At 42.0% G+C, this 14,222-nt stretch overlaps 1 protein-coding gene across 1 annotated transcript in view; it reads left to right on the forward strand.

Moving 5' to 3' along the window:
• SYN2 (synapsin II) overlaps positions 1 to 14,222 on the forward strand; it is a 150,936-nt gene that overhangs the window by 123,295 nt on the left and 13,419 nt on the right. Inside the window, exons 9-10 of the mRNA XM_035106223.3 lie at positions 5,346 to 5,448; positions 7,124 to 7,273. Coding sequence (XP_034962114.1) covers positions 5,346 to 5,448; positions 7,124 to 7,273 — 253 coding nt within the window. The remainder of the gene's footprint in view (positions 1 to 5,345; positions 5,449 to 7,123; positions 7,274 to 14,222) is intronic.

The following is a 14,222-nucleotide window of genomic DNA, read 5'->3' on the forward strand; positions in this document are numbered from 1 at the left end:
TAGATGAGTCTTGATGCAATAAGAAATCATGGATGTGCCTAATTGAAATAATAATAATAATAATAATAATAATAATAATAATAATAAATAAATAAGAAGGAAAACAGCTGAAATTATTAGGAGTGTTGTGGTTGTTGTCATGTGCAGCACCAGCAAACTTTTGCTAACATTGCATCTGCTCAAAGTTTGAGTGGATGGAGAGCAGACATTTAAAGGAGAAACTAGCCCTTTAATAGATGCTCTGAAAATTCATTATCCAAGAGTTTCTATCCTTCTCTTTCAGCTTTTGCTTTCCATTGCCATTTATATTCTTACTTGCATGGAAAACATTGAAAAATTCTTTTTAAAACATTGATTAACTGTTTAAAATCAACATCAACTTGATACCAATAATGTTAATATTTCCCCCCTACTCCATGCACCTTGGCCCTCTTCAGTCATTCTGTACACATAAAATGTATGACTGGAGAAAGAGGGTAATGGAACGAGTCTCAACTTCATGTGTCCTGCTGGCCTTCCTGACATTCATGTGTATAAGCTATGTGCACATAAGTGTGCCTTTTGAGATCTTCTGCAGAAAAGGTTGAAAATTCTGCTGCCCACGCACCCCATTGTTAAGCTCTGGAGGGGGGGAATCCTATTCAGGTCACAATGTTTCAGGACTTCAAGATACTAGATTATTAGCTCTGACAAAAGAAACCCGAACATTTAGAACAGCTAGTTCATGTTAACAGCTTATAACAGTAGGTGTTCTATGCTCCGAGGCCAAAAACAAGAGAGTTTTCATGCATGACTTTATTAAAGTAAACTTTAAAATTTCATATCTGAGCTTGTAAACTATAACCCAGTCAATTCAATTGTTGAGATGACAAAGATAAGTGAGATGCACATCATATCCTGAAAGGTGGAAAGAGGCAATAAGACATAGCTTCCAGAAAACAGTAAAGTGAGAAGATTATAATTCCACATCTTGAAGGTTATTATGGGAAATGATGACCAATTTATTCCTACCCCTTTTCAGAGGGTCAAACTAGATGTTACAAAGATATAGTTTCCCAATTTATATTTTTAACTGAAAAGCAGGAGAAGAGGCTGTTGAATCCCGTTCTCCCCAGCCATTTCTTCTCTCAACTTCATTTCTGCCGCCTACCAGCTGCTTTCCACCACCAGCAGGAAAATTATAAACTGTAGTTTGGCCCTAGAGTGTGAGAGCAAAGGAGAAGTACCCTTTTGCCAAAGTGGAAAAAATTGGAAGTGGCCCCTGTGGTGTATGTTAGAAATTGTATGCTTTGGATCTGCATTAGATTGCATCTGTCACATGCCGGACTCCTAAAAACAACAACACCATGCATACATGTTTTTACTGAGCAGCCCTTAGGTTCAAGGCAAGCCTTCCGTTCTCAATATTTGTTTCCATATGCGGCTATTTTTTCAGCTTTATGCATTGTATATGAAAACTGACTTCAATAAGATCTTCTGAGTGTTTCTTTGGTTTCATAGGAATAGCCTTTCAAAATAAGGTTCCTTTGTTTGGTTTGGTTTTTCTCCAGATTTACCATTAAAAGAAACAACACTTCTCCTAGATTCAAGAGACTATAGCACTTTACAGCAAGAATGGCTTATAAACAAATAAAGCCGGTTATGACGGTCAGCACTTCTACAGATGTTGAATTTGACATGCATCCAAAAAGCAACTTCAGAAATGAAGTCATACAAGAAATAAGCCACTCCTTTCATTCCACAGGATTTCATCAATAATTGTTCAGACCATTTTTGCAAATGTCTGCACTTAGCTTTTTTATTTAAAGAGAAACCATTCTACTGGAGCAGATTTCAATTAGTAACAACTATAAAGGTAAAGGGACCCCTGACCATTAGGTCCAGTCATGACCAACTCTGGGGTTGCGGCGTTCATCTCGCTTTATTGGCCGAGGGAGCCGCTGTACAGCTTCCAGGTGATGTGGCCAGCATGACTGAGCCGCTTCTGGCGAACAAGAGCAGCACACGGAAACGCTGTTTACCTTCCTGCCAGAGTGGTACCTATTTATCTACTTGCACTTTGACGTGCTTTTGAACTGCTAGGTTGGCAGGAGCTGGGACAGAGCAATGGGAGCTCACCCCATCCTGGGGATTCGAACCGCCAACCTTCTGATAGGCAAGCCCTAGGCTCTGTGGTTTAACCCACAGCGCCACCTGCGTCCCAGTAACAACTATAGATAGCAGGATAACCAGTGTGGTGCTCTGCGGATGTTGTTGAACAACCGTTCCCATAATCCCTGACCATTGGCCATGTTGACTGAGGCTGATGGGAGCAATAGTTGAACAACATCTGGAGGACACTTCCTTGGCTGTCCTTTAAGGGTATTCAGTTCAAAGCACATCTGGTTCAATCAATCAATCAAGCTTTATTACGGTCGTATACCAGCTATTAAAATAAAAATGCTTTACAGGGCTATGGGGGTTGTCATTCGGGGTGGATATAAGAGTCTATAAGTTTGAAGCGGCTATGTTTCCAGAAGGCGGGTCCAGCTGGCCTTTCCCCTGGTGCTGCTCAAAGTTCTCAGTTTCGTGCCCGAGCGAAGGAACTACTTCCCACAGTCCAATCCCGCGTTTACTATTCCAATGGCTGTCTTGTTCTGGGGGGGAAGACTGGTCCTGCAGATCTGGGTGCAGAATCTGGCTACCACCCGAGTTAACTTTTGCTCCTTTCCTAATAGTAGGGCCTTTAGTTTGGCCTTATCTGGGAGGTCGGCCAGGCTCTCCAGAATGGGGGCGATGGTATCTCTACGTACCTTATCGAACAGAGGGCATCTAAAAAAAAGATGTTCAGGGCTGCCTACTTCCCCCAACGGGCAGGAGCAGAGTCTCTGCTCATATGGGATCTTTCCGAATGAGCCTAGCAGCACTGGCGAGGGCAATGCCGAGCTTCGGGCGAGCGTGAAGGCTCTTCTTGGGTTTCTGGATTCAAGATAAAAGAGATACGCTGCCGGGGCAGCGGCGTATTTCTTGTTTTCAACTATATTGAAATCCGGGGACCTCATGCTGTCCAGCTGTCTCTCCGTGTCCACAATTCTTTGTCTGACCTCAGATTTCGCTTGGTCTATGCCCATGGCCAATAGGGCTTGAGGTGAGAAGCCCAGTTTCTGGAGAGTGGCCTGGACCTCAAACTGCCAGCTGGACTGAAATTGGTCTCGAAGGATCAGAGGGGCCAGACCTCGAGGGTGTGATTGTAGGGTCAGCCATTTATAAATTGAGGTCAGTCTGATATGAGCCTCAACCCTCATTTGCCCTGTTTCTAGTCTTACCCAGGCATTTGGGACACACCTGGGAACCTGCAGTAGGGCTCTGAGAAATTTTGATTGGACTCTCTCAAGTAAGATGAAGGAAGGGGAAGGTGGGCCCAAGAAGATTCCATAGGTGAGCTGGGACAATGTTTTGGCCCTGTATAGTTTTAAGGCCGCAGGGACGTAAAAGCCTCCTTTTGATCTGTAGAAGTTGAGGATTGAATTTGCAGATCTTTTTCCGGCGCTCCCTGAAGATGTTATATGGATTTTGTTTGATCCTGAGGATTGGACCACCATCCCCAAATACTTGTAACTTGAGACTTGTTGTATCTTATGACCTTGGAGCTCCCAATTTCTGGTCCTTGGTTTCTTCCCGAAGGCTAAGATCTTTGTCTTCTGGTAGTTTATTATGAGGCGTTCCATATCGCAGTAGGCTGCTAGTTTCCTTAAGGCTCTTCTTAGCCCTATGGGGGTTCTAGAGAGAATTATGGCATCATCGGCATATAGAAGAACCGAAATGTGCCGGTTTGCAATCTTCGGGGGGTGAAAGTCAGGGCTGTTGAGTGTGTCCACCAGATTATTTAGATAGAAATTAAATAATAAGGGGGCCAAAAGGCACCCCTGCCTGACACCCCTGAAGGTTCTGATGGAATCTGTTAGATGCCCTAGACGACTGCATCTGACTCTTAGGGCCGTATTTGAGTGCGTTGCCATTATTAGGAATAGAAGCCTTCTGTCAATAGTAGTGGCACGAAGTCTGTCCCATAGTCTTGTTCTAGGGACAGTATCGAAGGCTGCTTTAAAATCCACAAAGGCGGCGTAGAGTGAGGCCTGCCCCCCTGAGTTGTACTTTTCTATTAGGTGTTGTAATGTTAAGCAATGATCAGTTGTGGATCTGCCGGATCTGAAGCCTGCCTGTTCTATAGCTAAGATGTTTTCATTTTCTATCCACTCTTGGAATTTTAGGAGTAAATGCTTCGCATACAGCTTGCTGACCACGCTAAGTAGGCTGATCGGCCTATAGTTTGATGGATCCTCTCTATTACCCCTCTTGTAAAATGGCACCACTATGGCTGTGCCCTAGTCCCTTGGGATACGGCCAGTGTCGTCTATATGTGTGAAAAGGGTGGCAAAGAAAGGAGCCCACCAGTCCAGATTTTAACATTTCAGGGAGGATGCCATTGGGGCCTGGTGCTTTGGCAGTTTTCAATTGATTTATATATGTTTTCACTTCAATTTCGGTAACTTCAGGCCATTTGTCCAGCTCTTCCAATTTAAGGTCCTCAGTGGGAGACTCGACATCCTCATACATGGATTGGAAATGGGTGACCCAACGATTAGGTGGAATGAAAGGGGACAGGGGGGATGTGCCACTATGCGAGCCGGGAGAGACCAGTCTCCAAAATAAGGACTGGTTTTTTGATTTTGCTGCAGTAATTAATTCTGTCCAGCATTTCTTGCTATAGTTGGTCTTTTGATGGAATATCCGAGCTTTATATTCTTTTTTTAGGGGCACATCTGGTTGATTTTGGTAAGTCTGACTTCCAATCAAGCAGGTTTAGCATCACAACCAATTTTCAGGCTGCTTACCATGTTTTGCAGTCAAACACCTGTTTGACCACATGTACATGCACCAGGGACCTTCAGTCAGTGCTAATTACAGGTTCATGTGCTGATATGTTAGAAATGACCATGTTTTGCTGTTTGCACATGTTCTACTTTTATGGTTTGAAATATAATTGCTTTATGTTACAGTCCCACTAAAAGAAAGACTGACAATGAACTGAGGGCATTAGGATAAGTGAACTTGCCGGGGTGAGGGAAACTCAGAAGCACAAGATATCAGATGAGTGTCTCAGATCTGGTTCACTTATGCAACAATCTCCCTTAATGATCAATTTGATCATCAGAAATATTTGGAGAAGGTTCTATAAGAGCTAATATGATGATTTGTATTAGCACCAAGGCATGGTTACAATCTAAATTCAAACTAATATAGCTAGATCACTATTGTGACAAGATCACGCTTTTGGCTAAAGTGAGCTTCTTTTCACATTCCAGGTACAAGTTCTGGATTGACAGCTGTTCAGAGATGTTTGGAGGTTTGGACATATGTGCTGTCAAAGCAGTTCACGGCAAGGATGGGAAGGATTATATTTTCGAGGTGTGGTATATGCTTTTCCTCTGCCAACACTGTTGTTGTTGTTGTTGTTGTTGTTGTTGTTGTTGTTGTTGTTGTTGTTGCTGCTGCTGCTGCTGCTGCTGCTGCTGCTGCTGTAAGATAATAAGGAAAACCTCTGCTCCTAAAGGTTCCACTTGCCTTTTTTTGCATATTGCAGTAAATAGCACTGCTTGTGGGGAAACACAACTGTTTCATGAGCTTGCTAGGATCAAAATACTTGTATTGTATTTCCCTAATCCTTCTGCTTTCCATTTAAGTGAACACACCGCTACTGCTTTAGTGCAATATTTATAGGTAACCTTTTCTCCCAAAATACATCTTTATATAAAAAGGGAAAATAAGGATACAGTAATATTCTCCCTCCCCCCTTTAAAAAAGTATCCTGCATTATAATTAGATAAAACATACTATTGTATGCTACTGAACAATCAAATGTCTGTCCCTGAAGTTTGTGGGATAAACAAATGTTCTTTAATTCATGCAAAGCACACACCACTTTGGATTACTTAGCAAACAGACTAGGATGATTTTGAAGTTTGGTAAGTCCATCTGCCCAAGGATGCAGACTTTGGCTTGGGTCCAAAGGTGTCTAGTGGAAGCAGAAGGACACTTTACTCACATGAGTAGATTTTCACAGGTCTCCTCCCGATGCTGCACGCCATTCCCAAGTTTCTCCCAACTCTCAGGACCAGTTTTTTCAATAGGCGCTTGGGCTGTAGCAGGAACAAGAGGCCAGAAAAGCCATATTCCATCAGCAGAATGTTGCTAGCAGTTCTTAGTGCCCAAGCTTTTATTTTAATGATGTGGTTTACATAGTCTTAAGGCCCATCACAGTCAGGGTTCAGGCTTTGTTATGGGTGGGACTGAATCAACCTTGGTCACCCAGATCAAGAGGACAGGGGAGAGTGACCATATCATTATTACTGTACTTGATCTCTCAACAGCTTTTAATGCCATTGACCATGATATCTTCCTTTATCAGCTCTGTGAAATGTGAAACAGGGGCTGTGTTCTCCCTCCAGTTCTCCCTCCAGGATTGGTTTCATTGGATAGCATTGGATTATTGTCTCAGAGCCCCTGGGTGTCGTGGGGTAGGGTGTCGCAGGATACAATGCTGTCCCTAGTGCTATTTAACATCTACATGAAGCCACCGGAAGTGGTCATTGGGAGTTTTGGGTGACTTAAGTTGTCTGATGCCACATCATATCACAACCATACCACATCAAGGAGCCATACCACATATTCTGCCAAGGACCAGTTGAAACCACCCATCCAGTTTTTCTTGCAAGATGCTTTTTAAAATTATACTTTGGCTTAGTTTCCTTCCCATGTTACAAAAGAAAAATTGAGTGACTTCCACAAATCTCCTCACCTTTCCTGATGAACAAAACTGAGATTTGGACATAGAGAATTTTAATTTTTTATTATTAATAACAACAACAATGATAATGATACCCTGCCCATCTGGCTGGGTTTCCGCAGCCACTCTGGGTGGCTCACAGCATATATCAAAATACTCAATTTATTTACAATCATCCACAGCACAATATGGATAACAACAATGGTCTCTAACATAAACATATTACAAAATGTAATGTAGCATAAACAAATTACAAAAATGATATTTCACTGCCTAATCAGCTTTTGTTTCATCTAGGTTATGGATTGTGCAATGCCTTTGATTGGTGAGCATCAGGTTGAAGACAAACAGCTTATTACTGAGCTGGTTGTGAGCAGAATGAACCAAATGTTGTCTAAAACACCTATACCATCTCCTCAGAAACCAACTGCCACTCAGCAGCCACAAGTAAGGAATGCAGACACTCTTCATAAACACATGCAGGATTTCAGTAGATAAATGTCATGATGATTCAGGACGCGTTGAGCTGTTGTTATTAAAAGGAAGTGGATAGTAAAAATGGAGTGTGATTTTCGTGCTTCCTTAGAACATAATTTCAAGCATCATATACTATACTTAAAATATCCAAACAAGAGCTCATCAATAAAGTAATGACATTACTTTGGGCATATAAATGACATTAAAGGTAGGTTTCTGAATGTGTTACAGTGGGATAAGCTGAATCAACAGTCTTGACTGCAGTTTGCTCCAATGTGCTTTGTTTTCACTCAGCTCTTTAAGTAATCATCAAGGCTGGTACAGAGGGCTCTGTGCATCCATGGTTATGTGGCCATGCTGGTTTTACTTTTATTTTATTTCTTTAAAATGTTTATATGCTATCTTTCCCAAGCTCAAGGCTGTCAAAATGCTATAAAATACTATAAAATTGTAAATAAACATATAACAACAATGTAACTTAGCAACTAAAAATATTCTCAAGACAACTATGCAATCAAATCAGCCTCCAGAAGCCACTCAAGTAGTTTGCAAACTTTATGGAAAGCAATAGGCTCAGTAATTCTAGAGCAGGGGTCCCCAAACTATGGCCCGTGGGCCAGATGCGGCCCAATTGGCCTCCCAATCCGCCCCACGACGACCCCCGCCGCCCGCTGCCGCCGCCTGCTCTTACGGCGCGCAGCACGACGGCGCATTTCCAGTTCGGAAAAAAGCACCAAAAATCGTTTGTGCGCATACGTATGGGCCTCTCCTGACCCAGAAGAGGTCATTTCCGGTGCACTTCCGGGTCGGGGGGAGGCCCATACGCATGCACACAAATGATTTTCGGCATTTTTTCCGACCTGGAAGCGCGCCACCGCGCCAGTAAGTATGTGTGTGCATGCGCACTGGCGCGCACTCCCCCACCCTCCGGTCCACTGCGCTCACACTCCCCTGCCTTCCGGCCTGCCACGCAATTGGCGCAGCGGGCACTGGCCCAAAGCCGGGTAAGTCTGGGGACCCCTGTTCTAGAGCCAAAGGAAACTGCAGCAAAGGGTAAAAGCAGCAGAGTCTGATCAGATGAGTTTATAACCAGCATAGTATTCATAGTTAGTGGTCATTTACTCTGAGGTCAAAAGAAAAAGAAAGAGCTCCTAGCTGTCCACAGTTTCTTTTTGCACCTGTGACATACTCCATCTGAGATCTGTTCTTAGATTGTGGAAGTGAATCTAGTATGCTAATAGTCAAATATTTTCTCTTGGGGGGAAGCCCAATAGATGAGTTTTGTTTCCTGCTCAGACTTTAAGGACCTTTCCTCATGTTACGCTTGTCATGTGAAAACTACTGGAAGAATTTCAATATGCAGTGATTCACTGCATGGATTGCCCCTGTCATCTAGAAAGTTCCCATGCCATTGTTAGCCATTCCATGGTTGCCCACTGCTATAGAAACTCTACATGATGGAAGTGTTCCATATAGCTAGTCTTCTATGGCTACCATGCAGAGGCTGTTTCCTGTGGTCTTCATATTTTGTAAATGTGCCATGGAGACTGGTCCTGACAGAACCTCCCATCAGGTTTAGTTTACTACTGAACCGAAATAAAAAGTTTAGCTACTGACTTTGGTTTGATGTTTTTGCTGTTGTCCATCTGAATCTGTCTGTTTTGCATGCATTTCATTTCACCAAGCACATCTAATATGAAGGGACTCTGTTCACTCTTGCTCCTGGTTGTGATTCAGAACGTCATTTGAGACAATGAGCAATAGTCTGTGTTTTTGTGTCTTATTTTGCTTTGATTTCAGCCATTGACTGTTTTGGGGTATCACAGGGACATTTGGGATCACAGCATATTGATTCCTAAGGCTAGCTTAGGTTGAACCAGAAAAGGTAAAGCTATCACTTTGCCATATTGTTGCTGTGACATTTCAGAATATGCAAGCAACTGATGACCACATACCATAAATCAATCAATCAGTGTCCTTTTCATTACTTCCTCATGTTAGTCATCACCTCTCATGGTGATCAGGTCTGGAGGATGGGGATAAATTTGAAAGAGAATTAACTCCTGGAAGATACCACCCTAGTGCAGAGTGATTCAACTGTAGACCATAGTCCTGTGAACATAAGTGTGTGTTCAAAGAAGCAATGGAAAAATAAATTGTGCTTATGGTAGCTGCTAAATGGCAGTAATTGGACTGAAGTGTTGTGATGCAAGTTTCAAAGATAAACAAGCAAGCAAAAAAACTATATTCTGAAAAGGGGCCCACAGCAGTTAAGCACTAAGTTTGTGGTGCACCTCAAATCGGCCTGTTCTTGGAGGATAGTGACTGGTTTTTGTTTAAAATTTTGTCATGTTCTCCGAGTAAAGAAGTAAAAAAGAATGCAATTCCACAGAACCAAGTGGTAATGCTTCTGTTTTGTACTGTGCCACTTGAAAGACAACACAAAATTATTTCAGTCCCATCTAACCACATACAGTGACTAAACTTCATTGTAAAGCGGCTTTAAAAGAATAGCCACATAAACCAAAATAGAGAAATTACTTTCTGCTATAAAAACATTTTTCACATTTAGATCAAACTATGCTATCCTATGTAAATAGTTACTCATTATTGTTGTTGAAGATGAGATCATTTTCCAGAGAAGATCAGCAGACAAAAAGATCAGCACATTTATAATTCCTCTGCAAGTAGAAAAAAGAGGATGGGTGGGAATTAAAACTATTTTTAATTCTTAAGGAGGCAAATTCCTGCCCTGTTGTACAATGCTGATATTCATCTAAAGAATTTCATTTTCAGATTTTCAGTACATGAAAGTAAATGGAGGTCAACAGCAGATTCTGAATTTCTTTTAAGGGTTCTAAAATTATATAGATACTCTTAAGTGATTGTGAGGGTTAACTATTATTTTTCCTAAGAGCATAATGCAAGCTAATAGATTTTGGTGCATTCTTTTAGTACTTTATAATGCAACTGAGGATGGAGTAGCCCTTAAATATGCTATAGTACATCAATCTGTCACTACTGGCACACTGGGTCAGTGCATCTGGCTGTTAACCAGAAGGTTGCTGGTTCAAGCCCACCCAGTAATGGTTGTGGGCAGGATTCCCTGCATCGCTGGGGGTTGGACTAGATGATCCCCAGGGTACCTTCCAACTCTGCATTCCTATGATTCTACGATCATACTCTTTAGTACTTTAAGCATGAATTCTGTTTTGTGGGATTTCAGGTTACACAATTTGAAAGCCAAAGCCCTCAGGGGCTCAAGTTCTCATTCAAAAGCATCTCTTTCATTTTTAACCTGTGTATCCATGTAGCTTTTTCATTGTATCAATCAGCTCTCAGCACTAACAAGAACACAGTTTAGTGGCAATCTGTTGCCTACAACCCTGTAGCTTCCTGATATCCTAGTCATCAACTGCAGTTCAGGCAGGTGGCGTATCAGCCCCATCACCATTCTGAGAAGAAAACCTGTCCTCTTGTACTGGTAGGAGAAGCCTCCAAGCTAAAAACTATCCTGAGTTTCATTTCTGAAAACACCCTTTGTTTTAAGAAACTTCAGATTTTAGCGCCATCTCGTGGAAATCCTGTTTTGAACAAGAGTCCTTACATTCTGTTTTTAGGGGCAAGTTTTAGCACATTGAACTAGTTTATTGAGGGCTATAGAATACATTTCCAAATTGAATGAGCCAGAAAGAAAATTTTGTTTCTGCTTATTTTGCCAGCTTTGATGGAATGCTTATGGGCCATTATCCAGTGTCTATGGTGTTGTTAAACTGCTCAACTGATCTAAGCTGAATCAATGAAATCATAAACAGTGACTGATCAAACTGAGCTGTTTGTGTCTGTCTGGGATCCTGACCGTAAACATTTGCATAAGCCAACCTATGCACTGGGTTTTATTAACTATGCTTAGAATTTGTAAGAAAATAGATCGTGTCCTAATTGTCTACGGAACAATTTTGCTCTTGTATTTGTCATTTGTCTGAGCTCCTCTGCCAAGGTCTCAGAGCCTGTCATTAGGATGCTGGAACTAGAACAAGAAATAATAATGCCTCCATGCAAGCAGGAAGCCTCTCTGTTTTTTGTGTGCTGCTTCAAGCCTAGTAGTGAGATTTCCCCCTGACCAAACACCTACATTTGAGAGTTTTGTAGTCCAAGGATCATTGCTCTTCCATGGCATCCCAAAGGAGTCACAGCGGCTGACCCAAAAGTCTCATTCCCATTTTCATAGTGAGGAAAGGGATAGTGACAGCTGCATTGAAAATATTGCAAAAGGTTTACAATAAAAGACAGAAGATATGGTGTGTTCCAGAGATTGCACCAATTACTTCCAAACTGGGTTTTATTTTTCCTGGCTTCTCCATACTTCCACATCAGAATAGGTTTGTAAAGTGCCACTTCATACATGCCAGTTGCCCTTTGCATAGTGTTGGGGAAAGATGTGCAAGGGCGATGCCTTCTATTTCCAGTGTAGGAGGTACTGGGTTGTTTTAGTTTAGGGCCACCTGCTTGTGGAGAGTGAATGACGACAGTCTCAAAACAACTAGACTGAGGGAATCCAGCATACTCTCTCTCTCTCTCTCTCTCTCTCTCTCTCTCTCTCTCTCTCTCTCACACACACACACTCACACTCTCACACACTGCAGGTGCCGACAGTGGGATACAGGAGATTTAGAGACATGGTTATTGCAAGCACACCTGCTGACTCTGTGCACCAGCAGATGGAGCTGTTGTTACATGACAGCAAGATATATAGCTTAGTTCCTGGGGGACTGTTTTTTTTGCTTTGCTTTTTCATTTTGCTTGTTTGCAGCTGAACTTTATGAATAATGAAAAGCACTTCTCAAGAACTAGGAGATCTGTTTCTTTACTGTTTAAAAGAAACCATATAACAATAATCTTGTAAATGGACATTTATCCTCTGCAACATGCATGCAGACCATGAGACCCTTTTAAAGACATAATCTCTGTAACCTCTATGTTGCCAATACCAAAAACACCCCAAGGAAAGAAAAAGAAAAATCCTTCCAGTAGCACCTTAGAGACCAACTAAGTTTGTCATAGGTATAACACATAGGAAAGGCACAGGGAAATTCTAACGGGGCTCTTCTGCTTCGAAGAGAACTGCTGAGCAGAAAGACAGAAGACTGGAAGATGCTAATAATAACCAATGATTTCCCATTACACATAATACTGGTATCAGATACAGTGGTACCTTGGTTTGCGAACGTTTTTCAGAAGCCGAACATCCGACACGGCTTCCGCTTGAGTGCAGGAAGCTCCTGCAGCCAATCGGAAGCCAAGCCTTGGTTTTTGAATGGTTTCGGGAGTTGAACGGACTCCCATAATGGATTAGGTTCGAGAACCAAGGTACCACTGTACACATGATACTAGTATTCAAGTGGCCAGGTGCTCACTGGAGCAAGATGGTTTGAGCATTTAATGCCATTTCTGGCCCAGCTGCACAGGCTGCCAGTTAGTTTCTGCTAGTTTTGACCTATAAAGCCTTAAACAGCTCAGGACCGTAATACGTCAAGGACTGCCTTTCCCCATATGAATGAACCCTGACCCTGCAGGTAGGTAGCCATGTTGTTCTGCCGTAGTCAAAACAAAATCAAAAAATTCATTCAAGTAGTAATCATTCTTCATGTGCCTCCTCTTCAGGAGGACAGCAAAATGACAACAGGTCTTTTCTGCGGTGGCTCCCCGCTTGTGGAGTGTTCTCCCCAGGGAGGCCTGCTTGGCGCCTTCATTACAGTACATATCTTTTAAGTGCCAAAAGAAAACATTCCTCTTTCCCAAACCTTTGGCTAATTAAACAACCTCCGGCCTTTTAAAATGTGGCGGAGTTGTTGTTTCTGTTTGTTACTATGGTGTGTATTTTGCTGTTTTTAAATATTGTAATCTGTCCTGTGATCCTCGGATGAAGGATGGTATAGAAGTTTAATAAATAAATAACATACAGATGAACAAATAAAAAAAAATTGTCCAGGAGCACCTTAGAGACCAACTAAGTTTGCTCTTGGTATAAGCTTTCGTGTGCATGCACACTTCACTCGAAGGCTTATACCAAGAACAAACTTAGTTGGTCTCTAAGGTGTTACTGGACAATTTTTTTATATATATTTCAACTGCGCCAGACCAACACGGCTACCTACCTGAATACAGATGAACAGTCAGTTGTTTGGAAAAGAAGCAATGCATCTTAATGGTATTCAATATATCAATTAGACAGGCTGTTTGGCAATTTCCTTGGAATGTTGAAGGCTAAGAATGGAAGAGAAGGCATGAAATAGTCCCATTTGCTGTTTAAGCCTTATGATCTCCAAGCCTCAGGAACGTAAGAGTGGATGCCATGCTAACTGAAGCACAATCCAAGGCTCAGCTAGAAGGCTGATGATTGTTGGCATTTCTTTCCAAAGCAAACCTTGTTCTGTTTCTTCTTTCTAGTATTTATGGTTCAGGCAGCTTCTTGCATTGGCCTCTGTGACTCCCATGCAGAATGGGATTCTGCTTGTTCTGTGGACTCTTCCTACTTCGGTACCAGCATAGGTACCTTAAACTACGTAAATCCTTTGAACAGTGCCTTAGTAGTCTTAACAGCAACAAGCTATTAGGCAAACCTCACAGCAGAGAATATGGGCAGCTTCAGTCACTGTAATTATTCTGAAAGTGCTTGGCTTCACACAAAGTATTGCAGCTATTGATATTCCAGGGTTAGGTTGGGCAGACCTTCTGCAAAGAGTAGGTACAGAATGCATAATTAAGAAGCTGATGGCATTTAAATGTAATGATGAACAACTTCACTGAGGTCAAATCAGTGAGCCAAATTTTCTAAAGGATTATCTTGCTCATGTTAGTCTGGGCATGCGAGCACCGCATTTAGAATATATTTTGGCTCATTTCTTCTTCATAATGT

This window comes from Zootoca vivipara, chromosome 2, assembly GCF_965207765.1.
Source record: "Zootoca vivipara chromosome 2, rZooViv2.hap1.1, whole genome shotgun sequence".
Classification (NCBI taxonomy): Eukaryota; Metazoa; Chordata; class Lepidosauria; order Squamata; family Lacertidae; genus Zootoca; species Zootoca vivipara.